Genomic DNA, 27,197 nt, shown 5'->3' with positions numbered 1-27,197 from the left:
GTCAAAAACTTTTGTTAGATTTGATTTCTGAAGCAATATATCCCAAGAATAATACTGAGCCATTGGGTGCCCTTGTATTTAATACAGCCAGTCATTTTAATTGCTATGAATTCATAAATGTGTTGAAGAAAAAGATTGTATCAACCTCAAGGGGGAATTGTGAAACTGAACTAGAAAATGTACTTAAAAGAAGTCTCAATAATTTGTTTACACTGGACATTTATGATGCAACACAGTTTTATACATCTATTCACAACTTGGACAATATATTAGCAGAACATCCAAATATCTCACTACTCATATTCGATACTTTAACAGCATTTTATTGGTCTGAACAAGGCTCAAAAATAACAAAAATGGATTTGTATATAAAAAATTTACTGAAGATGATACAAAAAGTGGCTAAAGAATATAAAGTTATCCTAATATACACTAAACCAGAACATTTTAGTTCTAACAAAGAAACATATAAAATTGGAGATATTCCAATGCCAGAAGATGTAAATTATAAAGTCCAAATATTGGATAGTAATATTAGTAACACATACCAAGTAAATATTAGAACAATTGATTGTTATTATGAGAAAAACATGTTCATAATAGATAATGAAATAAAGTGGCAGTGATAATAATAAATACATGTTTTTCTTTAAACCCAGGAAATATACAAAATGCAATATTAAATATATACATACTATGATCACATAACAATGCTTTAAAATCAGTTTTTGTGCTTACTCAACCCAACATTTATTGGTCAGTTGATGTACTTCAGTATTTGAATAGAACTACTTTTAGACTTAAAATACCTATCAAGATTTAATGAAGTCTACTTTTTGTGTATTTGAGTGCAAACAATTTGCAGTTTAAGTACAGGTAAGACAGGTATCAAAAACATTAAATTCAAACTATACCTGCTTATTGTGCATAATTACGAAATAGTAATGTGCATAGAAACTAGCATCTATTAGAGACATTTTAATAATTTTACCCTAAAATTTGCAAAATTCTTCTATTAAAAGTTACCTACAATAATATTGCTTGTCTTTGATTAAGATGTATCTAAAATTAAATAAATTGGATAAAGATATTATTGTTTTAGTTATCGAAGTCTTGAAAACTTTTTATAAACATGAAGTGTAAACGTATAATACTGTAGAGATCACAAGAAGAGATTCAGAAAATACTATAAAACATGCTTAAATACTACTTTCCTAAAGTATTATTATCACATCAACAAATAAATCACATAAAAAAATATGGCAAGACCATGACTGAAATAATCGAGATTTTCCCATTTACTTATAGTATGGAAGTATGAGTAACCTGATTCTTGCACTGAAAATGATGCCTCAAACATCACACCTAAGTACGCAAGATGTATTATCGTAATTATAGAAAATATAGTGTTTGTTATAATGGCAACTGAAGTGTTCTTCTTGTACTTATGATCACATTGCTTATTACAAGGATTAGCTAAACAACACACTTCTAGAGTTGAGGCTACTTTGTAGCGTAGATTGTACTCAACATAAGAAAATGTTCCAATACTCAGAAGTACAGCTGAAAACTGAAAATTCAATCCATGGAGCAATGATGACACAGCATAAGTAACAAATATAGCCGTAAATTGACCATATGGCTGGCATGTCTTGAAAACATAGTTCTTCAACCACTGATGCATTGGAATGTTCCAATAAATTACAACTTGGACTAGGGATCGTGGCAGTTCAATAAAAAATGGCTTAGTGACTTGTACTTCAGAATGGCAATCATTTGTAAGTCCAAATCCTGCACTTATCATTGATACTATTGACATGCTAGACACAAAATAATGTGACATTCTGAAAGCTTGTGCATCTCTATATGCCACTAACCATTTTGGCATCTCATCATCAATATACCATGGTACAATACAGTTAGATAAAACCAAATATACCATAGATATGAAGAGGTTCACCACAATTATTTTTATCCATCTTCTAGATAAGAACTTAATTTCTAGGTACTGATTGTAGTTGTGGAATGATATCCATGGGCCTAAAATACAATTAGCTGGACATAGTACATATCCTCCGAATTCAACAGGGTTAAGCATTCTTTTAAACAAATCTCTGTCTAGTTCAATTGCCACAGAAATTATCTTCATAGCTGCTATCATCTGAATGCCCCTTATTTGTTGCCACATTTTTGGATTAAGAACATACAACTCGCACAATAATAGGAATCCAATCACAGATATTGACATGACCAGACCTCTCCATTTTTTTGTAACAAATGAGACCAAGATTATTAATATGTAGGCACTGGCAGTAAGTCCCACAGTCCAAATAAACGGAGGTCCTATGTTATAATATAATAGAAAACTGCCGATGACTAAACTTAAACTGTGGCGAACATTATGAGGCAGCGGTACGAACTGTATGATGAGTCGTAGCGCAACGTTGGCTATGATTAAATCCTTGGCGAATCGGAGTCCTTCGTATAGTGTAGGTTCACCACATAATGCTATGTAGGTCCAAGCAGATTCTGTATATTCCTCTTCATCATCCATGTTGTATTACCGGTATCACACCGGTTTCTTTGTTTCGTAGTCCTCAAAATTGTGCTATTTCCTCATTGTATTAATATAGTACAAAAATATTTTCTATTTGCACTTACATCTAATTATTGTATTCAAAACTTTTTAAAACATATTAAATAGTGCTCGAGATTCCAATTTTATAATTTTCGCCACATTTTGTGGATCTAAATAAATTAAATTCTTTTGCCTGTCTGCTGTCACTGTCAAGTGTCAAAGTCATAGACAATATAACTTTCAAATTTTTTTTTTTAAATTTTTAATGGCATGGCCCTCTAGCCTTTGTGCCAATAACTTTAAGATTTTGCCAAGAATGTTGTAGATTGTATTTGACTGGAGACTGTGATGTTATTTTTTGTATGAATTACAAAAACACTATTGAATGAAATCTGGATAATTAAATATAACTTAAATCAATTTTGGGATGAAAACGTTATTTTAGTGTTTCTTGAAGATTTTACGAGCCATGTTTTCCTTTTCGTTTATGTGTAAGCGTTAGCAACGCTGGTTTTATGCTGGCAACATTAATTGCTGAAGTTGCATTGATTGGGATATGATGTGATGTTTTATTATTTTATTTTACTGTTTTAAATGGAAAATTCTCGACATCAGTGGTTGTAGAAACAAATGTGTTAAGTTCAGTATCATCAACTGTGTAAAAACTTAGGAGTGGTTTACAAAAATACCTTGAACTTTCATAGACAGTGGCTTTTCTCCCAACCCAAAACTAAGCGTGTGTCGTGTAGCTGTTTGGTGGTATAAATAAATTTGATATGTGCATAGAGTGATTTGACTATAAGATGGCTAGTCCGTCACCTCAAAGTAGTCCAATGCCTCCGCCGCAAGCGCCGAGCCCAATGGGGCCACCGACGCAGAGTCCGGCACCGCCACAGTCGCCGCACAGTCCGTATAACCAGCAACATGTCAACGGGCCGCCGCCGTCGCATCCTTCTGGTGCCGGCCAGCCTCCGATGCCCAATCATATGTCGCCGTCGGGGCCAGCACACCCTATCTCGTCGAACTCCAATGGCCCTCCGGGAGTACCCCAACAACATCCTGGCATGCCGCCAACAGGACATCAAATGCCTCCTCATATGGTGGGCCCGCATATGCCAGGACCTCCGGGACATCCAATAGGCCCTGGAGGTGCTCACCCTCCTGGACCAAATGGTCACCCTGGTGCACCACAACATCCTAACATGCCCGGGCAAGGTCCACCCCATGGATACATGCAGCATCAAATTGGACATATGCCACCCGGACAGGTAACTTTCTATGAATTGAAATGTTGTTAAATAACAACTTTGTCAAGATTTGTTGGAGATAGTCCTTATTCTATCATAGGTGTTATATGACCTAGTTATTTGTTGCATGCTCTCTTACTCTCCATGATCTAGCTGTAATGTTGAAAATTGTGTTCGCTTACAAGTCAATTAAACATAAATGCAGAACAGTGTATATTATTGCAACAAGTTACTACTTTTTCTCTGACTAAAAATTAATAAAGGAAACAGTTTCAACTGATATATTATATTTGTACTAAAAGTTCATTACTGATATAACATAAACATAAAATTGAGAGAATTCTGTCTCTAATTCAATTCCTATATGAAAACAATTTCATTTAATATTGCAATTAACAAAATGTTTGAAATATTGATTATGATAACGAAGACCTTAATAAAATGACGGCTCTGACTGTTAAATAATGGACTGTATATATTGCCAGCTAGAAGTACTATCTCCTTCATCATGGTTGAAAGTTCATCAGTCCGAGGTCCTACCTCTTCTGCATTTGGCATAACATAATGGGCTGAATTCATATAAATAGTGTACACTATGGGTGTGTTTAATTTCTTCTTCACCCAGTCAGCAACATTGCCAGTGAAGTTATCTAAAGTGAAAATTACATTAAAATGTTTTACTTGTAGTTACAGTTAGACAACAACAAAATATTCAACCACACAAAGAAAGTACACAATCACTGCTGTGCAGTAAAACATAATGTTAAACTTACAGAAAAATGAACTGGCAGTCCCATAGAAAAAGGTCTTATTGTGCTCTGCATTTACTCTGTCATGCACTGATGACAGTATATCCATCTAAAAAAAGTTTACATTAGTATGCTTTTATCGAATTTTTACTATATCAAAGAATAAGTTGAAAGACACCTCACCAACACAGGGTAGTTATTACAATGTTGATTGCTATATCCATATGGTATTGTTACAAGGTTTTCAAATCCTCTTAAATTGATGAACGCTAACATTTCTAGGGCAATACTGTCTAAAAACTTTGCCAAGCCAGATGTTTCTTCCTCAGATAAAGATTTGGATCCTGAATAAATTGGATCACATTCTTCATCTCTCACTAATAAAAGGACATAAAAAACGATTACAGAGAAGATCAGGAAATACACAGAACTACAAGAAGAAATAACTAGAGTCTGGAAAATGAACCGCGTAACAATAGTCCCAATAGTTATTTCAACTACAGGCGTCATCCCAAAACAAATTTTCAATAGCCTGAATGCCCTCAATCTATCTAAATTTACTTACCTCACATTACAAAAAGCAGCTATATTAAACACATGTTGTATAGTAAGAAAATTTCTACAGCTAGATCTGGACAATAATTTCAGTGCAGTACCAAATTCATCATCTCAAATTATCACATCAATAAATTAGTATCTCACTTTGGCTTAGGCCCGTAAGATACTACAAATACCAGGTTTCAATAAACCTGAGCAAATTAAATTTGAAAAACAAAATAATAGTTAAACTTTAGAACTGTTCTGAGGTTGAACTACCAGAAAGTTTTTACAGCAAGCTGTATTAGTTACTAGCTTCTACTAGCAAGAGGTTTGTCCCACATCCTGTTTGAATTGAGTCATGTTTAGCTGGTTTTTAAAAATCAATAGTAGTGCATGAAATAAAAATTAACTGTACATCTATAATTGGCAGTGATTACAATCATTTTTAAAGCATTTATTATAGTATGTAATAAATGTTTAGTGATGCTGACACATCACTATTATATGCGGAAATATTTTTAAACTATTTACTACTCTGTCTTTCATACATGTAATGTATGTATTGTGAAATGCTTACAAGTTTCTGAGGTTTCCTTACTGTTTAGTGAAGAATAATAATAACTTACATATATCTGGACTTAAGAACCAGTTTCTCGCCAATGTTATACCACAAGCTGTAACATTTTTTGGACAAGCTGTTTTAGGAAAGTACACCTTTCTATTTGGTGACCAAAAGAATTCCTGAAAAGTATAAAATAACACAACAATTTTACTATACTATATAAAGATTCAGATTAATTGAGAACCTCCACCCTTTTGGGAAGATTGTTAAAAATATCATATTACAATGAAACAAATAACTTACCCGAGTTATACTATACTCAAAACCATCAGGATTTAAGAGTGGGAGTATATAAAAGTCATAATGCATTGTCAGAACATCAACATTTAATTTCTTTTCTAAAATGTAATCCACAAAATTAAGAAGTATTGCTGATGACATCCAATCCCTTCCATCTTCACCCCCTAACAGAAAGATTGCTGAATGTTTTGCTCCTGATGATAATTTCAATACAATTACATCTCTTTTTTCATAGGTCTCAGCAATTTTAATTGTTTCCAACATTGGAAACTTTTGTACTTTGTGTTCAATCCATAATTTCAGCATTTCCCAGTTGTAAAAATTTGTAGTTAAATTAGGGGCATCATGTGGAATGGTTTTATTATCCATGATGACAGTTTTTAATCTCTCATTCCTCCTGTGAAATAGATTTATTCTGTACCTATACAGTAATATATATTTTTTACTTATTCTTTAGTTTCTACTATACATGCATGTAATGGAAGGATGTAATAATACAGCAGCAACGAAAAATACATACAAACGATTTTGTCCTATCTTAGCGTATTCTATATCATTTTCTCTCATTTTTTCTTCAAATTCATTTGAGCAACAACTATCTACTAGCACATCCATAGGCATAGCTGCTTCATTCGTTATTCCGTTTGTAAATATTATCATCTCATTCTTTACATAAAGAAAATACAGTAGGGCCCGTTCCCGTGAATTAAATGCTGTTACTTCATATAATGTAATATTTTCAAATATAGCGTAAACACATGCCAATTGCGATATTATCAAGAATAGAGCAATATCTAAATTAGATAACATTTTTGTAAGATGTAGTCATATACCTAATGTCCTTTGTCTTAGCTATTAATGACTTGTAACATCAATATTCAAGAAGGCTATGCGCATTGAAAATTATGTAGGTATTTAACATAAATTTCAAACAATGTATTTAAGTTCCATAAACCTAAAAACAATGCTGTAATGTAAAAAACTCCATCCAGAGGTTGTCTGAAGGAACTGGTCTTAAGAGCTTACTGTAATACGTATGTACTTAGCTTTGTTTGTAATTTCCAGTGTTGTTTGTTATTATGGTGGTATTAGTATCGTATAACAATAAATAATATCTTATTAATTGCAGTCGCCTATGCCTATGGGTGGGGGGCCACCGCCGGGCAACGGGCCGCAGGGTCCCCCCGGAGCGGCCGGAGTGCCGCTGCCGCTGTCCGGGCCGCCGCCGCACGGCGTGCACCCGCAGGGCATGCCGCCCGCCGCGCCCGGCCACATGCCGCCGCACCACGCCATGATGCCCGGCCAGGGCCCGCCGCCGCACGCCGCCTCGCCCGGCTACGGCGCTGCAGCCGGAGCCTCTCCGTCCGGCGCCCCGCCGAATGCGCCGCCCCCCGGCGCCGCGCCGCCGCACCCGCCGGCAGCTCAAACGCCGCCGCACGGCCAGCCGCCGCCGGCCACTTCCTCAGCTAACGGTGCTCCACCAGCCTCGTCCCCGATGCAAGGCTCGCTGCCGGCGCCCGGCCCCGACAATCTGCACGCTATTCAACGGACGATTGACTCTATGGAAGAAAAGGGACTTCAAGAGGATCCCAGATTCTCGCAGCTACTAGCATTACGGGCACGATCCAATCCGCAAGATCCTGGCAAGGGACTGTTTAGCAACAACCAGCTCTGTCAACTCAAGTACGTATTTTACCGATACAGCATTTATAAAGTAGTTTTTTGTCCCGTTAAGGTATTTAACCACAGGTAAATAATCTTCATAGGATTCTTTAAATTATTAAAAATCTTTAAATAAATAGATATTGCTTAATAACTTCCCTGTCCCATGAGTCATATGTGATACACACCGATTGTTTACTATTGTGTCTATATCGTGGACAGTGAAGTGGTTAAAATAATGTTTCAATTCATGAAGTATTGTATTTTACAGTGGTAGGTTTTTAACATCATTTATAAATAAAAAGTCATATGAAGACAAAGGCGGATCTACCGTAGAGCGCTCTGTGGGCAAGTCCTCTTCCCTCATTTACTTGTGACGTAGTAGCCCCCTACATGCAACCTTATGTTCACATTAGACACTACCTATCTACTAAACTATGTACATATTCCTTAATGTAGTCCTACTATGTTCTCCCTTATTTACCCTCCTTGTATATTCCCTTATATATTACCCCTATATTCTCCATTATTTACATTGTACTACCCTTCTGTAATTTCTTATGAACTTCCCTTCAGTATTTCTGTATGAACGACCCCTATGTATTTGCTTATCAGGTCCCATGTTGGTAGGAAAAGCCCACCTTTATTGAGTGCTGGATCCACCACCACATCAAGATTGTATATCTGAAGTTACGTAAATACCTTATCAAATTGAGTAACGTCTGTAAGTAATGTGATGATTGTTCATTTTAGAGCGCAGATCACGGCGTACCGGAGCCTCGCTCGCAACCAGCCACTGTCGCAGCCGATAGCCATGATGGCGTCGGGCAAGCGGACGGGTGAGGCGCCGCCCGAGTGCCCCACGCCGCCGGCGGCCCCGCCCTACGGCGAGCAGCAGGGCGGCGCGGCGGGCGGGCTGGGTGCCACGGGCGGCAAGGCGGGCGCGGGCGGCGCGGCGGGGGATGCGCCCCGCGGGGGAGGGGGTGCTCCGCCCACACCGCTGCCCATGACCGGACAGATGGCTCCACCTACTCAGCTGACTCCACCTTTAGTCAATCCGGTAACTCTCATAAACACCAAACTCTATTAAACAAAGTGATTGATGATGTCCTTCTAGCCGATTATCGGCTGCGGCGGCTGTTCTCATGTATGGACATTAGCCAACTGCGCAGGACATATTATAGTGCACAAGCTTGCGCAGACACAGGTGCTCTCACTATTCCTTCACTCTCACAGCCCGATGGGACGGCAATCCGACATGACCGGAGAGAGATCAGACATTGACGTGCTCTCCAATGTACAGATGTATCAATAACCATAGTACAGCACTGAGGACATAAAACAATGTAAAAAGTATAAATTCCAAGCAGGCGAAATTACAATGTTAGTATATACTACAGCCCATCAGTGGTGGAGCACCGATACGAGGGCCCGCGCCGATGCGGCCACAAGCTCCGGGAACACAGCCACAGCACCAGGTAACTTATATTAACACATAATTTGTCTAATTAAACACTAATAAAATTATGTAACTTGTAAGATTATTTATTTAAAAGTTAGGTACATCTTGTCCTGTCATTAAGTTAGGTATCTCCTAAAACATCATTGTCGAATATTGCAAAGTAGAAATAGAGACTGTTTCTGTTACTAAAATACTATATTGTATTTCCAACAGCCTGGAGGGCCAATCCCAGGAGCGAAACAGAATCGCATCACCAGCATGCCCAAACCTGTGGGCATTGATCCTCTTCAGATCTTAAATGAAAGAGAAAATCGGTAAGTACTTGATTACATATTTAAATTCTAATCGAGTTACAATTACATAGTCCCGGTTTGAAAGATGATCAATATTTCGACTTTCATTGTAAAGAAGTTTTTATCTCGGGAGTGGGAAATGACGATGTTAAAGTCAAAATTGTTAACAAATCAGAGTTTCAAACATTTCATCATGATAGTTTTCATGTCAAGTATCATCTTATTTATTTTGTCAACCTTACTTTATCCAAGATTTTTGTAATAAGCCTTAGAATGGCAATACTGAAGTTCTTAATATTTCTAGGATCGCAGCTCGCATCGCCCACCGTATCGAGATGCTGTCCAATCTGCCGGCGAACATCCCCGACGATCTCCGCCTGCAAGCACAGATTGAGCTCAGGGCACTACGAGTGCTCAACTTCCAGAAACAATTACGTTCTGAGGTATGTCCATGGCGGAAATGTGTATAGGTGAAAGGTATAAAAACAGGTGTGTTGTCTGTTTGTCAGGCACTTGCGAGGTGCTACTAAATAGAACTTTATTAGTAGGTATAAATATTTTTAGAAACCAGAAGTGAGGACAGTTTTTGAAAAGTAACGCTCTGCTAAGTACTTAAATTATTAAATGGCAATCAAATTCAATGACAAAAACTAAGACTCAATAACTTTACTGAAACATAAAACAATGAATAAACTGTACATACTTATCTATGGCACGGACTGATGAAAGATGAGGAGTTGGGGAACGGGTTTGCGCTAAGAATATATTTTCGATTATTTATTTATTTAAAAAAAGTACTGCCACATCACAAACATTTGACATTCGATAATTTAAACTACTTTTTTAGTTTATGGCCTGATGCATGTGACAATAATGGCGTACATAACATTCGCAATGCATCGGCTCGAAGATGAAATACGATAATAAATTATAAAAATAAAATGGAGAATATCTAATGAATACATACTTTGGAATTCAAATTTAACAAATAATACAGTATAATTGTTTAAATATTAACATAAATGTCTAATAAATGTCATGTCGCATCAGAGAAAAAAAAAGAAATATCAGTAAAATCAAGTCAGTATAAAACAACAAATGAATAACTATTAGAATTTAATAATTTACCGTCTCGTATAAAAAATATAAATTCATTCCGCAGTTTTAAATCCCAGCTGTCCAAACACATACTGGAGAACTACTATAAGTAGGTGTCCAGTGTGTGTTTGGAAGGACTGGGAGGCGAAATAGTATCTGTAACTACACGTGAAATTATGTACAAATATTTTATCTTTGTTGTTATCTGGTGATGGGTACTTATAATATTACTAGTAATGCTAAGTGTTGAATTGTATTCTCATGTAAGTGACAGTGTCTTTTTGAGAATAAATTATTTAAACCTAAAATTAGGGTGCGTTTTTAGGGTTCCGTACCCAAAGGGTAAAACGGGACCCTATTGTTTTCGCTCCTCTGTCCGTCCGTCCGTCTGTAACCAGGCTGTATCTCATGAACCGTGATAGTTAGAGAGCTGAAATTTTCACAGATGATATATTATTGTTGCCGCTGTAACAACAAATACTGAAAACTAGAATTAAATAAATATTTTGGGGGGCTACCATACAACAAACGTGATTTTTTTGTCCGTTTTATAAATCGGTACGGAACCCTTGGTGTACGAGTCCGACACGCACTTGGCCGGTTTTTAATTTTGTTTTATCATCTATAAAAAATATTCCTGAAACTCATTTTTTTAAATTAATTTTAGTCTTAAAATACTTTGTCAAACGTCAGGCTAGTAGCACGGTTGCAAGGAGGGAAACCGGAGAGAAACTCCACAGACACTCTTTTTGAAACAGCAAGTGTAAACTACAGGACTGATTGGAACAGAAAAAGCTTTTGCATAAACTTTAAGTAATACCTTTGCAGAAAATTTTGTGAATATTTGCTGAATGTTTAACTTTATAATTGATTTCTGGCACTTACGCGAATATTAGACGTTTCGGATCCTTTACCGCATCCTTGGTCACGGGCAGACTGACCGTCCGTGAGAGTCTGCCCGTGACCTTGGGGGCTGTAAAGGTCAAAGGATCCGAAACGTCCGGATTAAATAATATTAATAAAATCCGTAAAAGTAGTTTTATTTTAATTTATAATCGCTAGATCCTGGGCCAAGTTCGTCGCGACACTACGCTGGAGACGGCGGTGAACATCAAGGCGTACAAGCGCACGAAACGACAGGGCCTGCGCGAAGCCCGCGCTACTGAGAAACTGGAGAAACAACAGAAACTAGAGGCCGAGAGGAAACGCCGACAGAAACACCAGGAGTTCTTGCAGACTGTGCTGCAACATGGTTAGTAGTATTAAACTAGCCGTTTTCACGCGGTTTCACCCGCGTCCCGTGGGAGCTACTGCCCGCACTGGGATAAAATATAGCCTATATTACTACGCAGACAATATAACTTTCTAATGGTGAAAGAATATTTAAAATCTGTCCAGTAGTTTTTGAGTTTATCCATTACAACCAAACAAACAAAGTTTTACTCTTTATAATATTAGTATAGATAAAGTCGTGTTAGTTACACATTTTATAACTCAAGAATAGCTGAAACCTTTAAGCTGAAAATTAGACTCCATATAGCTTTCGGAGGAGAAGGGTAGTTTTTGAAACCATCCTCGGCTACGGAAACAGGTTTCCCCGGGAAGGGGCTGATTAGTAACATGTTAAAGGTAACTTAGTTGTCGTGAGCTGTAGAGGTCATGTTTGTCATTGTCGATGCCTACAAGGTACTTCGACGCCGGCTACCGAAAGGAAGAGGCTATATATACTTGTAGTATAATAGACAAAAATACAGCATCGTCTCTGTCATAGAAATATTATTTAAATCACTTGTCTACACCATACAGTCTCAAAAATTAAAGCCAAATATTTTTTATTGAAATAAGGCTAATTTAATAAGCGTCTTTTCACATCAATTACATAAGACAAAGCCTCCTTTCACCGCTTTCGAGTGTTTTGGCCTTGTAGTCGACATGTTATATTCAATTTCCCGTTCTATTTCAGCTAAGGACTTCAAAGAGTACCACCGCAATAATATCGCGAAGCTGTCTCGTATGAACAAGGCTATCATGAACCACCACGCTAACGCCGAACGCGAGCAGAAGAAGGAACAAGAACGTATCGAGAAGGAGCGTATGAGACGGTAAGATTTCATTCATCATCTGCCTTCGATCTTGGATTCTAGAATATCCACATGCAGTTAAGTACCAGTCTTTTATTAGGAGCGACTGCCTATCTGACCTTCAACCAAGTTACCTTGGCAACCTCATACCTCCTAGCAAGACTGGTTGTCAGACATTCTGGCTTCTGACAGCAGTTTATCGTGACTTTCGAAACACGGAAGAATTCCTCATGACAAGTTGGTCACCAATCCACGCTCAGCCAAAGCTATTTTTGTAACGACTTCCAGAAAAGTTTTACCTAGAAATAGATATTTGCAATATGAGTCTTTCTTTTCTATATGTATAAATATTTAGATGACAAAGCTTTTTGACACCTTTTTAATCACAACCTTTATTCTAGTTTGATGGCGGAAGACGAAGAGGGTTACCGTAAGCTCATTGATCAGAAGAAAGACAAGCGCCTGGCGTTCCTGCTCTCCCAGACCGACGAGTACATCGCCAGTCTCACGGAGATGGTGAAGCAGCATAAGCAGGAACAACGCAAGAAACAACAGGAGGAAGAGCGCAGGAAAAGGGTTCGTTTAAACGTAGTATAAAACAAAGTCGCCTTTTCTGTCTCTATATCCCTATGTCCCTTTGTACCCTTATATCTTCAAAACAACGCAACCAATTTTGATGCATTTTTTTAAATAAATAGATGATTGAAGAGGAAGGTTTATCAGCCTTACTTATAAACGTTGCTTAAGCATGTCTTAACTAACATTGAATCACTACTTAAGGCTTTAAGTAGTAATTACTTAAAATTATGCTTAGAAGATGATTAAAGATTTTTATAATTAAGGCTGTAAATGTATTAAAACATCTATTAAGTAGTGGGGAAATACTGTTATCCCGTGCCAAGCTCGTGAAGGTGTTTGAACATATTTATATCCAATTTCAGTTACAAATACTTGGCATGTACACTTCTTTTTAGGCAATTCTTATGTTCTCCTATTATTTTTCCTTGTTTTTCCAAATTTGTAGAAGTGCCGCCGGACTGGAACACAAAGAATACATTATAAGTTAAATTAATATAGTTAATTGAAATACAGAAATCGCGTAAGAAGAAGCTTCTGGAAGGCGGCGAGATCGACGCAATGGATGACAGCTCCCAGACGTCAGATTCGCGAGTCAACGTCATGGATCCCAAGACAGGCGAGGTCAGTGCTTGGAAAAAAGATAATTATTTATTTATTGCATGATGCACACAGTTCCTTATACTTATAACGATACCTTATAGATACTGACGCAATTATCCAAATAAGCCAATTTGCCATTGAATTGTTCTTTTAATGGTAAATTGGTTTATATCCATTACATGTTACATATTAATAGATATGGAGAAATCCGAAATAAACTATTTAAATTTGAATAACTAAAAAAAATTGTTTATGCTAAATAAATGGTGGCTCAGAACATCGCGCAAGACGCTGCGCAGAAACCATTTTTAGGTATCAGGAGGTGCGCATACCTATGCTCGGAAGTTAGTTGCCATTAAGATTAGTGAGGACTGTACTAAGCATATGCTTTTGTCTACATAGATACTGAAAGGAGAGGAGGCGCCACTGTTATCGCAGCTGAAGGACTGGATGGAAACTCATCCTGGTTGGGAAGTTCTGTCTGATTCTGAAGACTCTGGCGATGACAGCCAAGATGATGATGGTAAGGAAATAAATATGTAGATACACAATTAAAAGTGGTCCATCCCAACGTTGTCTGGAAGATATTGCTTTAAGCGATAAGACCTATTGTACTCACACATATTTGTTTGTCATGTCCTTGTCCAAGTTTGGTGTACAATACAGAATGTTCTATTCTTTTAAATTGATTAAAAGTGAGGCTTACAATATTATACTAGCTTTCCTTCAATATTTAAAAAAAAAAAAAATTAACCATTTTGATATGGCGTAATATGGCTAAGATTTGAAGACTATTTATTAATGTATTACATACCGCGTATTGTATCGACAGAACGGAAGAAAGGTCACAGGGATGAGAGGAGTGATAAGGAGAAAACTGATGAAGAGAAGGCACGAGAGATGATCAAGAAAGCCAAGGTTGAGGATGATGAGTACAAGACAGAAGAACAGACATATTACAGGTACATACTAGAATCTATAACCTAAAGTCAAAAGTTTTTTCACTGTTGCTACACTATTCCCTGTTAACATACTGTAGATTACAACAACCAATCTATTTGTTACTTTTCGATTACTTATAGAAAGAAGACGGATCACAATCCATACAAAATTGCCCCACGTCCTATAACAATGTGACGTATCTCAAAAAAAAGATAAAAATGTTTAAAAAAATATGGCATACTCTCCAATTCATTTTTTTTACACCTTCATACGAAAAAAATGCTTTAAAAATTGTTCAGGCGCTGTTATGAAAACGTCGTTCATAGAACTATTAATGGACTATTTTATTAAATTGTTTTTTTGTTTGATAGAGTATACCTCACAGGTGGTCCCATAATCATCAGGTCAGGATCTGATGATGGAAACCCTGAGAAATTCAGGGCAACTTTTGAAAGTTGTAGGCATGCGAAGAATAAAAACTTGACTATAAGGTGTATGTCTTATAACAATATGCAACAGTGAAGATTTGGAGCTGACCTGATGATGGAAACGAAAGAAGGTCGAGGGAACTCGACAACTGAATATGTGAACTACCTCGTGTTTGGGCTTATATTATTTGTATTGAATAGACCTTTGCAACAGTGAAGGTTTGGAGCTGATCCGATGATGAAGACCAGAGAAGGTCGGGGGGACTCGACAACAAAATATGTAAACTACCTCAGAAGTCGGTGTCTAATGGATGTACCTAAGTTTATATCCCCACCGACTTCTTCCTATTTTTGGCTTTTCAGTGACAAGCACAGTTGTCACTATCCGCATAAATGGAAAGTTCTCATCAATACGAATAATATAAGCCCAAACACGAGGTAGTTCACATATTCAGTTGTCGAGTTCCCTCGCTCTTCTCTGGTCTCCATCATCAGATCAGATCCAAATCTTCACTGTTGCAAAGGTCTATTCAATACAAATAATACAAGCCCAAACACGAGGTAGTTCACATATTCAGTTGTCGAGTTCCCTCGACCTTCTTTCGTTTCCATCATCAGGTCAGCTCCAAATCTTCACTGTTGCATATTGTTATAAGACATACACCTTATAGTCAAGTTTTTATTCTTCGCATGCCTACAACTTTCAAAAGTTGCCCTGAATTTCTCAGGGTTTCCATCATCAGATCCTGACCTGATGATTATGGGACCACCTGTGAGGTATACTCTGTCAAACAAAAAATTAATTTAATAAAATAGTCCATTAATAGTTCTATGAACGACGTTTTCATAACAGCGCCTGAACAATTTTTAAAGCATTTTTTTCGTATGAAGGTGTAAAAAAAATGAATTGGAGAGTATGCCATATTTTTTTAAACATTTTTATCTTTTTTTTGAGATACGTCACATTGTTATAGGACGTGGGGCAATTTTGATCCATCTTCTTTTACATCACTACATAGTATAAAAAAAGTCGTGGTGGCCTAGTGGGTAAAGAACCAACCTTTCGAGTATGAGGGTGTGGGTTCGATTCCAGGGTCAGGCAAGTACCAATGCAACTTTTCTAAGTTTGTATGTACTTTCTAAGTATACTTAGACACCAATGGCTGATAAAAAGGTGAAGGAAAACATCTTGAGGAAACCTGGACTATAAAGTCTGAAATCACCAACCCGCATTGAGCAAGCGTGGTGATTAATGCTCATCCTTCTCCATGTGAGAGGAGGCCTGTGCCCAGCAGTGGGACGATAAAAAGGCTGTAACAGTAACAGTAACATAGTATAAAATAAAGTCGCTTTTTCTGTCCCTATATCCCTATGTCCCTTTGTACGCTTAAATTCTCAAAACTACGCAACCGATTTCCATGCGGGTTTAATAGATAGATTGATTAAAGAGAAAGGTTTATATGTATACTAACATACATTAAATTAAATAGTGGGGAAATACTGTTATCCCGTGCGAATATATGAATCTAATATCAAAATTCAATTCCTAATCGAAAAATAACGGACGGACGGTTGTTATCTGCAGAATGACTGTAGGTACTTTATCCAGGTACGGTAAGCAATTATCACGGCACGCGGGTAAACGTATGATTTCAAAGCCTAACATTTCTGAAGATATAATTAAAAATTTTTGACGCCTTTTAGATATAGTGTATATATATATATTTTTTTTTTTGTTCTACTAGGAAAGTTTTTTTTTTGTGTTGTAAATATGTATATAAATTTGATTATTTAATTTTCATTTTACATTACAGTACTTAATTAAAAATGACATTTTTGTGTTTCAGTATCGCCCACACAGTCCACGAATCAGTTACTGAGCAAGCCAATATTCTTGTCAATGGAAAACTGAAAGAATATCAAATTAAGGTAAGATTTAATCTATTTGAAAACCAATGTATTTGAACCTTATATTTTTGTATTCATTCATAATTGTTTTTTTTTATTATTAGGGTCTGGAATGGCTGGTTTCCCTGTTCAACAACAATTTGAATGGCATTCTAGCCGATGAGATGGGTCTCGGTAAGACCATTCAGACGATTGCGCTGGTCACCTATCTGATGGAGAAAAAGAAGGTCAATGGCCCATTCCTCATTATTGTGCCACTCAGGTAATTTTTATGTAGAATATCCCATTCAACTATAACATACATAGAACTGAATTCTCTCATTTTAGTTCAAGTTTCCACGCATTAAGTTCCGTCCTCGGAAAACCTAAAATACTGCCAATGGGCGTCATGGAATATTGTTCGCTTGGCGGAGTTACGGGAGGGAGAGAACTTGCGCGTCCTTGTGGTCGGAATTTAGTTATTTCCTTATATAATCCTCATATAAACTGCCTTATGTATTATCCCTGTGTATATGTACGCCGTAATGTACTTCCTTTTGTGCTTCTTTATTTACTCCCCTATGTTCATCCTTTTGTACTTCTTCCCCTAAGTATGAACTTCCTTACTTGCCAGATGACTGTTATGAATGCTAGCTTTCAGCCACTTCCTTAACAAACTTACCCAGGTAAGTTCCTCCTTCCTTTTTATCCAGAGAAGTCGGTTTAAAAGAAGCTATGCTGAAACTATATTATTGCGAAGTTTCATCATAATCCGTTCAGCTTTACGCGTGAAGAGGTAGCAAACATATATACAAATTCGTGAAGAAGCAGCAAACATAAAACTAACTTGTTGTTTGTTATTATAAATTATGTGTGATTATTTGAGCAAATAATTTTCAGTACCCTCTCGAACTGGGTGCTGGAGTTCGAGAAGTGGGCGCCGACAGTATCGGTGGTGTCGTACAAGGGCTCCCCGCAGTCGCGCCGCCTCGTGCAGGCGCAGATGCGATCCACCAAGTTCAACGTGCTGCTTACTACCTATGAATACGTTATTAAAGACAAAGCTGTGCTGGCTAAGGTTAGTTTTGTTTCTTTGATTGCCTAATTATGAGATCACATAGAAGTCACAAATAGACAATAATTAAAAACAAGATCAATCGGGCCACATACATACACGTTACATAGACACGCACGTTTGCGTACATGTTTTTTTTATTAGCCAGTGCTTTGGGCAAAAGCCTCTCCATAGCCTTCTATCTTTGTCTATCGGTCGCTATTTGTGGTCAGTCCATGAGGAAGCTAGCATTTCATTAGGCTTCCTTTCAATCGCCTTCCATTGTCAGGGATACATTGTGTGGCGATGTTGGCCCTGTCATGGGCATACAAATTTCTTGAAATAACACCAATATTTTATCTGTCCCCAGGTACAATGGAAGTACATGATAATCGACGAAGGTCATCGTATGAAGAACCACCACTGCAAGCTAACACAAGTGCTGAACACACACTACATCGCGCCACATCGCTTGCTACTCACGGGCACACCCCTTCAGAACAAACTGCCCGAGCTCTGGGCGCTGCTCAACTTCCTGCTGCCTTCCATATTCAAAAGCTGTTCCACATTCGAACAGTGGTTCAACGCGCCCTTCGCTACCACTGGCGAAAAGGTTGGATATGTTTTTGATACTCATTCTTTTTAATAGGCTAAAGACAGCTGATGAAGAACAAATTGCTCGACCTGAATGGGCTGCTTATCTTGATTCCTTCCATTTTCAAGAGCTGTTCCATATTCAAATAGTGGATCAATGTGCTCTTTACCTCTTTTTGTCAACCCCACCCCCTGAAAGCTTTTTCTCTGTTGCAGTTTGTTAATTCATTGAGTTCTTATAGTAATATGGTTGTAGAATTTCATCTTACAGGCATCAAAAAATTAACACCATAACTTTTTTTACTGTGAACAGGTAGAACTAAACGAGGAAGAAACCATCCTTATTATTCGTCGTCTGCACAAAGTGCTGCGTCCGTTCTTGTTACGTAGGCTGAAGAAGGAGGTAGAAAGCCAACTGCCGGATAAGGTGGAGTACATCATTAAGTGCGATATGAGTGGATTGCAACGAGTGTTGTACAAGTAAGTTGATACATTAATCCGTCTAATAAACCGTCATATTTTTCTGTATGTCGTAGCCATATTGTAGATAGGCTTACGACAGGAAATGCGTGATAATTTCACGAAATGTTTCACTCGGTATTAGGCCACATCATGAAGTGGGTTTTTGGCAAACAAAGTGTATAATACACACGATCACGATATTTGTAGAGACATGATATACTTCCATGGTTCATGGGTATGTCGATTTAAAATAAGTAGAAACTTTATACACATTCAATGCTAATTACGAAAATGAACTTGCGACGTAAAACTTACATGAATACCATCGTTTTTTCTGTACAGACACATGCAGTCCAAAGGAGTCTTGCTAACCGACGGGTCTGAGAAGGGCAACAAAGGCAAGGGCGGCGCCAAAGCTCTGATGAATACGATCGTGCAGCTACGCAAACTGTGCAACCATCCCTTCATGTTCCAACACATTGAGGAGAAGTTCTGCGATCATATTGGCACTGGTGGCGGCGTTGTTTCTGGGTAAGTTCCTAAATTAAATTCAAATGAGGTTCGAATTATTTTTGGTTTCCTTTTGTCGAGAACAGCTTATGCTATGGCAATGATATAAAGATAAAAGGCCAGAATTTAAGATGTATAATGTGTTCTTGAAAACTTAAAACAACCGCATGGTTCTTATGTGGGTCTTCCCATTTCGCATTGGAGTTCTTTAAAACCTAAACTTTTAAAGAGTTTATATGGAACAAATGTAACATAATTATTACCTTCTTAAAAAGAGTGTCCATGAAGTTTTTTGCCAGATCTTTTTGGAACCGTACAACTAGTATTATAAGAGCCTTTGAATTTGATAAAAGTCTTGTCGCCCAAACAGGCCTTTATTATTGCAACGTTTTCATATAATTTTTTTATTCCCAGTCCCGACCTATACCGAGTGTCGGGTAAGTTCGAGCTTCTGGACCGTATCCTGCCGAAGCTCAAGCAAACGGGACACAGAGTTCTGGTGTTCTGTCAGATGACGCAGTGCATGACTATCATTGAAGACTATCTTTCTTGGAGAGCCTTCCAATATTTGAGGTATTTATTGAATCCACTTACTTGTTCTAATGCTTAAAATGTTTAAAATGCCCCCCACATTAAAAAATAGGTGTTATACCTGAATTGCAAGAATTTAGCATAATATGGTAGGATGTTTGTACATTCAGTGGCATCGTAGCGCCCAAAAGGATGGACTTATTTGAATACCTTTTATTTTAATGGACAGCTTATTTATTACGTATTAATTTAATTGGAGAAAATATGTGAACCTGATATTGTAAATGTGAAGGCGAGATTTTAATAATATTTTTTCTCAGATTGGACGGTATGACGAAAGCGGAGGACCGTGGTGAGTTGCTGAAGAAGTTCAACGACGTGGGCTCTGATTACTTCATCTTCTTGCTGTCCACGCGTGCCGGAGGTCTCGGCCTTAACTTGCAGAGTGCCGACACAGTCATTATATTCGATTCCGACTGGAATCCTCATCAGGTAATTCTTAATAAGAATTCAAAATTCTTCTTTAATTCTGTGTTGTATCTAGTTTCACGCAATTCTGTAGGTAAGGGTTAATTTTATGGCTAATACATTATAGATTTTCGCTTACTGGCGTACAACCACTTGATACTTTTTTGCAAGTGATTTATTAATGCGTAGCTATACGTTTTATATTCTTTAAAGCTTTTGAAGTATGTAAGCTATGAAAGTATATTCAATATATTTAATGATGTTTAATCACAACAGGATCTGCAAGCGCAAGATCGTGCGCATCGTATCGGACAACGTAACGAGGTGCGAGTGCTCCGACTCATGACCGTCAACTCCGTCGAAGAGAGAATTCTTGCTGCAGCTAGGTAAATAACACTAATATTAAGTTTAGAAAAATGTGATACTGACTTTTTAAATTAATAGTTTACAAAACACTAGAAAACACGCTTTTATAAATGCCAAAAAATTGACAAAGTTCACATGACTCTTCTGACAAGTCCAATCACAGCTATGATATTTCGGCGCGCGTGTTTTCATAACCTTATTCATCCGCGCCGACAGATACGATCATGAAATTCCAGTTCATATCTTCTGGTTCTATCATCAGATCACTTCGACAGTACCATATTATTATTAGTATTGCCATCATGCTACGATTCTTGGAAGATGGTTAAATTATTTACCCTAGATTATAGGTCGACATAAAAACCGTATTAAAATGGAAAGTCTTGTATATGGTAAAACTATATTTTCTCTGACAGGTACAAACTGAACATGGACGAAAAAGTCATTCAAGCTGGTATGTTCGATCAGAAGTCGACAGGATCTGAGCGTCAACAGTTCCTACAGAGCATTCTCCATCAAGATGGAGATGATGAAGAGGTATGTGATAGAATAGCGTAGTTTGGTTATGTAATTACAGATCTACAGAATCCATGTACCTAGGCACGGTGGAGTGATGACTTGCGCAAGACGGCTGGCAGGAGCTGGATGCGAGAAGCCGAAAATAGATCTCAGTGGCGTGCACTTGGAGAGGCCTATGTCCAGCAGTGGACTGCGATAGGCTGATGATGAGGGCTGATACTTCAATATTTCTTATTTGTAATGTATTTCTCAGCCCCTGGCTGGAGGCCTTAAATTCTAGGGATCCACAGGGATTTATCCGGTTGAGCAGTCAACAGCCTCTTAGGTTGAACTGCGAAATACCATTTCGAAAAAAAAAAATTGTATTTCTTGTTGGTAAAATATGTCGAAACCACTGATGGGTTAACGAAACGCGGGGCCTGTAGCAAAATTAGCTTAGGGCTCCTTACAAAGTTTTGAATCTTCTCACTAGTGACTAGATTATTGATGCAATTAAACAACTGCTAGTTCAGTTGTAAGAGGCCTTACTTAGCCTAAGTTCAGGGCCCCCCAGGTCCCGTAGCAATAGCTACTCGTGTTATATGGTCTACATACCCTGTTCAACATTTTAGGAAGAAAACGAGCTGCCAGATGATGACCTGATAAACGAAATGATAGCCCGTTCAGAGGAAGAGTTGGAAATATTCAAGCAGATCGACATCGAGCGCAAGAAGACTGAGACGCAGTCGCGACTTATTGACGAGTCGGAACTGCCGGACTGGCTCGTCAAACATGAGGACGAGGTCGTTTGTAATAAGGTTAGTTTTATCGTTAACTTGTCTATTTTTATTGTGGGCCAGTTGTTGCTTAAACTTAAGGTTATTGTGACTTACAGGTTTCATTGAATTCTCTCTAAATTCCACCAATATGTAACAGTTTTATATAAAATATTGTCAAGACGAAGCCAATATGCGAATCGCGAACAGATTTTCAGTTTCACGTAAAACCAAGCTTCTAACTATGTACGCTGTGACTTTCAAGCTACTTTAGAAGCTTGTAAGCTTTATATGCATACTCTATATCATAATAATATGCTCCGTGGACTTACCGTTATAGTCTGGGTGGTAAACTAATACAGGTTTCAATCAAAATTAAATTAAAATCATACAATTATTTTTAGGACTATTTACTTTACTGTTAATTTCCTTTTGTACTTCATCACTAAAAACTAAACGTTACATTCAGGGTCAAGGCTGGAACTACCTAGACGAGGATGAAACCCTCGGGCGCGGGTCGCGACAGCGCAAAGAGGTTGACTATACCGACTCGCTGACGGAGAAGGAGTGGCTCAAGGCCATAGACGACGAGTTTGAGGAAGAAGAGGAAGAAGATGATGATGATGAAGTGTTGGATAAGAAACGCAAGAAGGGACGTAAACGACGGTATGTTGGATCAAATGGTATATTTTTGAAAAGAAGTTTGGGTAATTCCGTTTGAAATTGTAAATAGTGTAGGCAAAATTCGGTTCAGCCAAATGTCTGATAATCGGACACAAACATACATAAAAGTAAAACTCAGAACCAGCTTGTCTTTTAAACACCAGCCAGAAAGTCTGCTAAACACTGCAAATTTTCATAAATAGCTGCTAAACTTGCTCAACAATTAATTATCTAAAACAACAATAATTTTATTTTATAGTCGTCAAGAAGAATCTGATGAAGAAGAAGTGCCCAGTTCTTCTAAAAAGAAGAGCAAAACGGAAATCAACCAACTGAAAAAGAGATTGAAGAGTATTATGAAGAAAGTTATCGATTATGCTGATGAGTAAGTACATATTGCTGAAAACTGTTTAATATTTAAAAATAATTAGTCATACTGAAAAGAGTGAATTTAATTTTAAATGTTATATTTCTAGGGCTGGCCGTGTACTATCTGAGCCGTTTATGAAATTACCTTCGCGACGCGAGTTGCCCGATTACTATGACGTCATCAAGAAACCACTTGATATTAAGAAAATTATGAACAGAATTGAAGATGGCAAGGTAAACCAAATTAGTAACTTTCTTCTATGAATCTATACTCCATTTAAGTTGCCACTTAACTAAATTAAATAATCTTTATAGGACTTTTTTTTACAAATATCTATTAAACAAATATACGCTGCTTTAAATTACAAATGATTAATTAAGCAATCGTTATTAGGGTTCCGTACCCAAAGGGTAAAACGTTACCCTATTGTTTATTGTATTTACATGTTATTTTTAAATTGAGTTTTTAAGTAAAAAGTCTTATAAAGATTGTAATCTCTAGTTAAGTGCGGTATGGACTCTCAATTGGAGTATATTATTTCGAATAAATAAAAATATTTAAATTGTTATGTTACTTTCAACAGTATAACGACATATCGGATCTCGAGCGTGATTTCTTCACGCTATGCGCTAATGCTCAGACTTACAATGAAGAGCAGTCGCTCATATACGAGGACTCGGTGCGTCTGCGCAACGTGTTCATTGAAGTACGCCGCCGATACGAGAGCGGACAGAACTCTGATGACTCCGATGATAATGATAAAGGTAAGTCACTTTATTTATTTTGACTTATATTGATGAACAAATAGTGTAATTCTTATACTGTTTGTTTTAATACTATCAGTTATACCGCGGTTTCACCCGTATCAGATTTTCTTCCCGTATTAGGATAAAGCGGTATAGTCTAGCTTTCCAACAGTGAAAGAATTTCTCTGTAGTTTACTATATGTATAGGCAAGGGTTAAAATTATTTTCGCAGATGTGCTCAAGTTATTTATACCATAGTGACACAGAGTATTAAATCAGTTACTCAATATAAATTTGTTAACAGATGACGATGATTCGGATGGTGAATCGAACCGCTCCGTCAAAATGAAGATCAAGTTGAAGAATAAGAGCAAGAGCACGCCGTCCAGGAAGCGGAAACAGCGCAAATACATCTCAGATGACGAGGACTACGAGGAGGATTAAACTCAGAGCCCAATACTTAGGAATACTTTACCAATCATGTTACTAATTATAATCTCATTTTAAATCTTACATTGATGACATTTTTCATTAGGTCCGCTTGAATTACTGTTCACTTGACATATTCTAGACCATCTTATTTTAATTGCGACAAAATACGTTATTAACATTTGCAACTTTCGTCTTTTATCTATTGCTTATTCCGTTACATACAACTAAGGAAATTAGCTATGTAATTCAGCACTAATCGTATTTAGTGGGCAGTGGTGCAAGCAGGCCTAAAATAATAGTGAATTTGATATATTATATTTGAATTCTATAATAATGTTTTAGTAAGAAACCATTTGAGTATTTTTGCACTTTATTGTTTCAGCTTTGTAATTTGAGCAAAGTTTTTAATATTGTTTTAGGTAAAGAAGGGAATTAGGATAAGTATTCCAAGTATGTACTGCATTCATAGTAACTTCTTAGTAGTAATTAAGTATAAGAATAAAATACTCTAGTTAAGAATTAAAAATTATAAAATATTCAATTCAACGCAAACCCAGGATATATTACACCCTTTGTATGCATAGCATCTACTTAGCTATCTGGCATAAAGCCTGATAAATTAAGAGTAGAGACAAACTTGCCTAAATTCCTGGTTGCACCACTTTTTTAATTTTATGGCAATGAACATTAAATATTTCTATTAAATATAATTTTACTTAAAGTAAGATCTAAATTATTTGATATTTGACTCTCCATAACATAACAATATTTTTACTCCAGGACATCAAAACAGTGTTCTTTGGAAATTAGATAAGTAGGGTTAGTATAGTAGGATTTTATGTGCTTTGGCATCAATTAATACATTTCTATGTTTAAATGGTATTTTATTTATTGACATTTAATTCTTTTGTTGAGCTGGGCAGATTGCCATCCACCTTTTCTGCAAGCTTCACTATCGTTTCTTTCCAGTCTGACCACTTATATTCAACTCCATGAATTGTTTTCATGTGTTTGTTCAAACTTGGACTGTAACTGAACTTCTGGCCACAAGTTGGACACGAATATGGTTTGTCGCCAGTGTGTACTCGCAAATGACGCCGAAGATTGCTTTTGGTGTAAAAGCCTACATTGCACATGTCACATTTGAATGTCCTGTTGCCTGTGTGTCTGAAATAAAAAATAAGTAATTATTTCCTATTGAAATCATGGGAAAATAATGAATTAGTTTTTTCAACTATATTACACACACCTTTTCAGATGAACAATTAGATTTTTCTTAGTGTGTGTTTTGTAACCACACAAATGACATTGCATTTTCTTTTCCACATTATGTTTCTTTCTGTGATTATGCAACTCAGCAGATGTGACAAATGTGTCTCCACAGTCTTCACAGTTGTAATTACAGATTTTATAATGCCTATACATATGAGCTTTCAGTGTTTCTTTAGATTTCAATGATTTAAAACAAATATTACAGGAGAATGAAGCTATTTCATGTACGCGCATGTGATTTTTCATGGTAAATGCATGTTTGAACTGCTTGCCGCACAAACTGCAGGTGAAGTATGTGCTCGTACTGTGCGTCTTACGATGTGCAGCAAGGCTGGCTGACTGGGTGAAACTTTTACCACATTCACAGGTGTACGGTCTCTCTCCATTGTGCGTTCTCATGTGACTGACTAAAGTCTGGCTGTGTGGTGTTGAGTACGAGCAGGATGTGCAGTGATATCGCCTAGCTGCACCAAATCCTGACACTTGACCAACATGTTTCCTTTTCTCATGCATTGAGACATAATGTTTCAAAAGTGTAACCTTGGTTTTCAATACTTTGTTACACAAATTACATGTAAAACTATCAGAAACATTTTTTACTTCACTTTCATGAATTTCTACCTTATCACTGGCTTGTTTACTTAGGTCAGTAGTTTCTAAATAATCAATAGGAGAATTTGAGTCTGTGTTTTCTACATACGACAATACATCATTTTCAGCCTTAGTGCTATTTTGTAAGTAATCGTTGTATAATATTTGCAATCTCTCATTGAGGTTCATGCATTTAAGTCGTAAGTTATTAGCACTGTTTAATTCATTTATGCAGTCACCACACATCAAAGATGGCATGGCTTTATCTACAGATAAAGTAACTTGGAAACAGTGATATAATTTGTCCATAATTTCTTTGGATTCATCGGTTTCATTGAACAGATTCACAACATTTTGATTCTGATCTATTCTCTGCAAACATATTCGACACAAATTGTGCATAGCAGCTTCAATGGTAGCGTATTCCATTGTGCAATTAATGTATAAAGTAAATAACGCAACTTAAAATTGCAATAGTAGCAAATGTAATAATTTAAGTAAAAAACAACTGCGATAAATAACAACAAACAAATCTCACTCGCTGACATTGACATAAAATCATATCGATCAATGTCAATTTCTAGAATACAAAAAAAAAAATGTCAAATTAAATATTGTTGTCAACCTACAGATTATACATAGTGAAGGAGGAAAGGGGATGATTTTCAGAGATATTGTTAACTAGCCGTTTTCCCGCGGTTTCACCCGCTTCCCGTGGGAGCTACTGCCCACATCGGGATAAAATATAGCCTATGTTACTCGCAGATAATATAGCTTTCTAATGGTGAAAGAATATTTAAAATCGGTCCAGTAGTTTTTTAGTTTATCCATTATAACCAAACAAACAAAGTTTTCC

The 27,197-nt window shown here is 37.1% G+C and overlaps 3 protein-coding genes and 1 pseudogene across 4 annotated transcripts; 1 reads left to right on the top strand and 3 right to left on the bottom strand.

Annotated features, from left to right (window-relative positions):
* Positions 1 to 361: 361 nt before the first annotated feature.
* LOC124640324 (protein-serine O-palmitoleoyltransferase porcupine) lies at positions 362 to 2,790 on the bottom strand. The gene has a single exon (XM_047178041.1). The coding sequence runs from the start codon at positions 2,552 to 2,554 to the stop codon at positions 1,229 to 1,231; it is 1,326 nt and encodes a 441-aa protein (XP_047033997.1). The 5' UTR covers positions 2,555 to 2,790; the 3' UTR covers positions 362 to 1,228.
* A 309-nt stretch (positions 2,791 to 3,099) lies between these two features.
* Positions 3,100 to 25,355, top strand: LOC124640304 (ATP-dependent helicase brm). Of its 2 annotated transcripts, none has more exons than XM_047178028.1 (28): positions 3,100 to 3,846; positions 7,106 to 7,659; positions 8,392 to 8,698; positions 9,039 to 9,116; positions 9,314 to 9,414; positions 9,698 to 9,836; positions 11,554 to 11,743; positions 12,455 to 12,593; positions 12,974 to 13,148; positions 13,665 to 13,772; positions 14,154 to 14,274; positions 14,584 to 14,713; positions 16,969 to 17,050; positions 17,134 to 17,291; positions 17,909 to 18,086; positions 18,433 to 18,675; positions 18,970 to 19,136; positions 19,461 to 19,649; positions 20,043 to 20,201; positions 20,480 to 20,651; positions 20,904 to 21,013; positions 21,410 to 21,530; positions 22,124 to 22,309; positions 22,737 to 22,933; positions 23,190 to 23,315; positions 23,407 to 23,533; positions 23,884 to 24,064; positions 24,351 to 25,355. In XM_047178028.1, the coding sequence occupies exons 1-28, from the start codon at positions 3,382 to 3,384 to the stop codon at positions 24,488 to 24,490; spliced, it is 5,043 nt and encodes a 1,680-aa protein (XP_047033984.1). In that variant the 5' UTR covers positions 3,100 to 3,381; the 3' UTR covers positions 24,491 to 25,355. The 2 variants fall into 2 exon arrangements, with proteins under 2 accessions (XP_047033984.1, XP_047033977.1); XM_047178021.1 differs by having other exon boundaries at positions 13,650 to 13,772.
* Positions 4,096 to 6,805, bottom strand: LOC124640351 (annotated as a pseudogene).
* LOC124640318 (gastrula zinc finger protein XlCGF57.1-like) lies at positions 25,346 to 26,881 on the bottom strand. Its single transcript, XM_047178036.1, has 2 exons — positions 25,728 to 26,881; positions 25,346 to 25,645 (listed from the first exon to the last, which is right to left on the bottom strand). Exons 1-2 carry the CDS (start codon positions 26,768 to 26,770, stop codon positions 25,363 to 25,365), a joined length of 1,326 nt encoding a protein of 441 aa, XP_047033992.1. The 5' UTR covers positions 26,771 to 26,881; the 3' UTR covers positions 25,346 to 25,362.
* Positions 26,882 to 27,197: the final 316 nt, after the last annotated feature.

Source organism: Helicoverpa zea, chromosome 2 (assembly GCF_022581195.2).
Source record: "Helicoverpa zea isolate HzStark_Cry1AcR chromosome 2, ilHelZeax1.1, whole genome shotgun sequence".
Classification (NCBI taxonomy): Eukaryota; Metazoa; Arthropoda; class Insecta; order Lepidoptera; family Noctuidae; genus Helicoverpa; species Helicoverpa zea.
The sequence above is the reverse complement of the archived record's forward strand: the minus strand, read 5'-3'. Positions and strand labels throughout refer to the sequence as shown.